Source organism: Tetrahymena thermophila (assembly GCF_000189635.1).
Source record: "Tetrahymena thermophila SB210 genomic scaffold scf_8255780, whole genome shotgun sequence".
In the NCBI taxonomy this organism is placed as follows: Eukaryota; Ciliophora; class Oligohymenophorea; order Hymenostomatida; family Tetrahymenidae; genus Tetrahymena; species Tetrahymena thermophila.
The window spans coordinates 1-2004 of record NW_002477073.1 but is presented as its reverse complement, the minus strand read 5'-3'; the positions used below and the strand labels follow the sequence as shown (position 1 = coordinate 2004).

Below are 2004 nucleotides of genomic sequence, written 5' to 3'. Positions count from 1 at the left end.
TTAGTAAATATAATAATATAACATAAGATTAGATTGATTTAATTGAAAAAACTAAAATATAATAATATAAACCAAAATGTAATATAACTCTAAATATTAAAGATAATAAATATTATTGTAGTCAAAAAAATTGTTTTGAAGATAGAGATATTAATCCTTACACTAATTATAAAAGTTATATTAGTCATATGTAAAAACATGAAAAAAAAGTTGGATATTAAATAAACCATTTTAAATCATCATTATAAGAATTCTATTAATAATATCGGTACATCCAAAAAGTTTTACTGATTTTTTCCATTCAAATAAATACAAGGGGTTACATATACTGAATATAAGAATAGTATAATTATTTCATTAGGGATAACCTTTACGTTTTATGATACCTTCTAATATGGTTGGAACCTTTCTTATACTATTTTAAATTGAATCTTTGACTTTTTTATTTTTTAAGAAAGTTTATTAAATTATTGATTTGAATTATTCAAAGCTGTCAATTTCATCAATTTATTAGTTAATTATATTCTTTAATGTAAACCATACACTCTCGATAGGTGAGATATCGGGAGAGTTTGGTGGCCATTAAAGTACATTTATTTTATTTTTTGAGAAAAAATTATCAATAATAGCTGTTTTATGGCATGTACTATTATCTTATTAAAAATAGCTATCTTATGTATAAGTAAGGAAATTATTTTCAATGAAAAAGTCTGAAAGGATGTCTAAATATTAATGCTAATTCATATTTCCTTCAATAAAATATAAGCTTAATGGTCCACTTCTATGAATTGAGGCCCAAATCATGACTTTTTTTGGCCATTTATATTTTATTTAAGAATTCTCATACTCAATTTCCTAATCATCTTTTGTCCAGTAATACTATTTGTGAACATGGCTATAATAGACCCAACTTTCGTCACTATATATTGCATTATCTAATATTCTTTTTCCGTGTAATGACATATTTTTGCACCACTTAAGTCTCACATTCGCATTTTCTTCTGACATAAAGATTTTTTTAGGTCTAACAATTTATTAAAAGCCATTATCATTTAAAGTTCTCACTAAGGTCTATTAACTAACTTATTATGGATTGGYTATTTGGTTATCTTCAAGCTATTTCCAACTAACAGTAGGGTTTGCTCCAACAAATTAAATTAACTGCTCTTCACTCTCTTTTGAAAGTACTTTTGGTCTACCACAGTTTCCTAAATAATCATTTTCATAAGTTTTCTGAGTTTACCATTTATTCCAAACATTATATATAGTTTTATCACAGATATTGACCTCAACTTACTTTAATTCGTTTTAAATAAACTAAACACTACATTCTGCCATCTTCATACCTATGATTAATCCCTTTTCAAAAGGAGTTAGTACTCCAGATTTCTCCTCCATATCAAAATAAATAGTTTAGATTCTTATTATTTTCTATTAAAAGTAAATTAGATAGAATTGAAACTTCTACTTTGCGCATATATTGTTTAACCAATCTCTTGGTTAATTGATAATGAACAATTAAAGAAAATATACAAAAATTTAAATAAGATAGAGTCTGTGTATTAAAGAAAACATAATTCAAATTTCATTGTTTTTTAAATTTTTTTGAATGATTAGATATTTTTGAAATCATAAACAAACTCTCTTTCACATTGAACATGAATTTGGTATAAATAAAGTAAATCCTCAATATAATCTGATAATAATATAATTTGGCTTTTCTGATAACCATAGTATGAATTCTATTAATTTTCAAAAAAATCGGTAAAACTTTTTGGAGGTACCTATAAATTGTTATTTTTAAATTAGTCATCTCAAATTTTATATTGCTAAAGTGCATTGTTAATAATAGAGATAATATGATTTTTAAATTACTTTTTATTTTTATATATTTACTTTATTAAATCTCTCCGCTGTATAGTGAAAATAGCTAATATTGAAAAAGTAAATAAATATTTAACTACCTATTTTATATTCAAAAACTTTTAAAAAATATAAAATAAT

General features: G+C 23.3%; 1 protein-coding gene across 1 annotated transcript; it reads right to left on the bottom strand. All coding sequences in view use genetic code 6, as the record gives it.

Annotated features, from left to right (window-relative positions):
• Positions 1-354: 354 nt before the first annotated feature.
• On the bottom strand, positions 355-1398 carry TTHERM_002653392 (DDE family endonuclease; the record flags this gene model as incomplete). Its single annotated transcript, XM_012795118.1, has 1 exon — positions 355-1398. One exon carries the CDS (start codon positions 1396-1398, stop codon positions 355-357), a length of 1044 nt encoding a protein of 347 aa, XP_012650572.1.
• Positions 1399-2004: the final 606 nt, after the last annotated feature.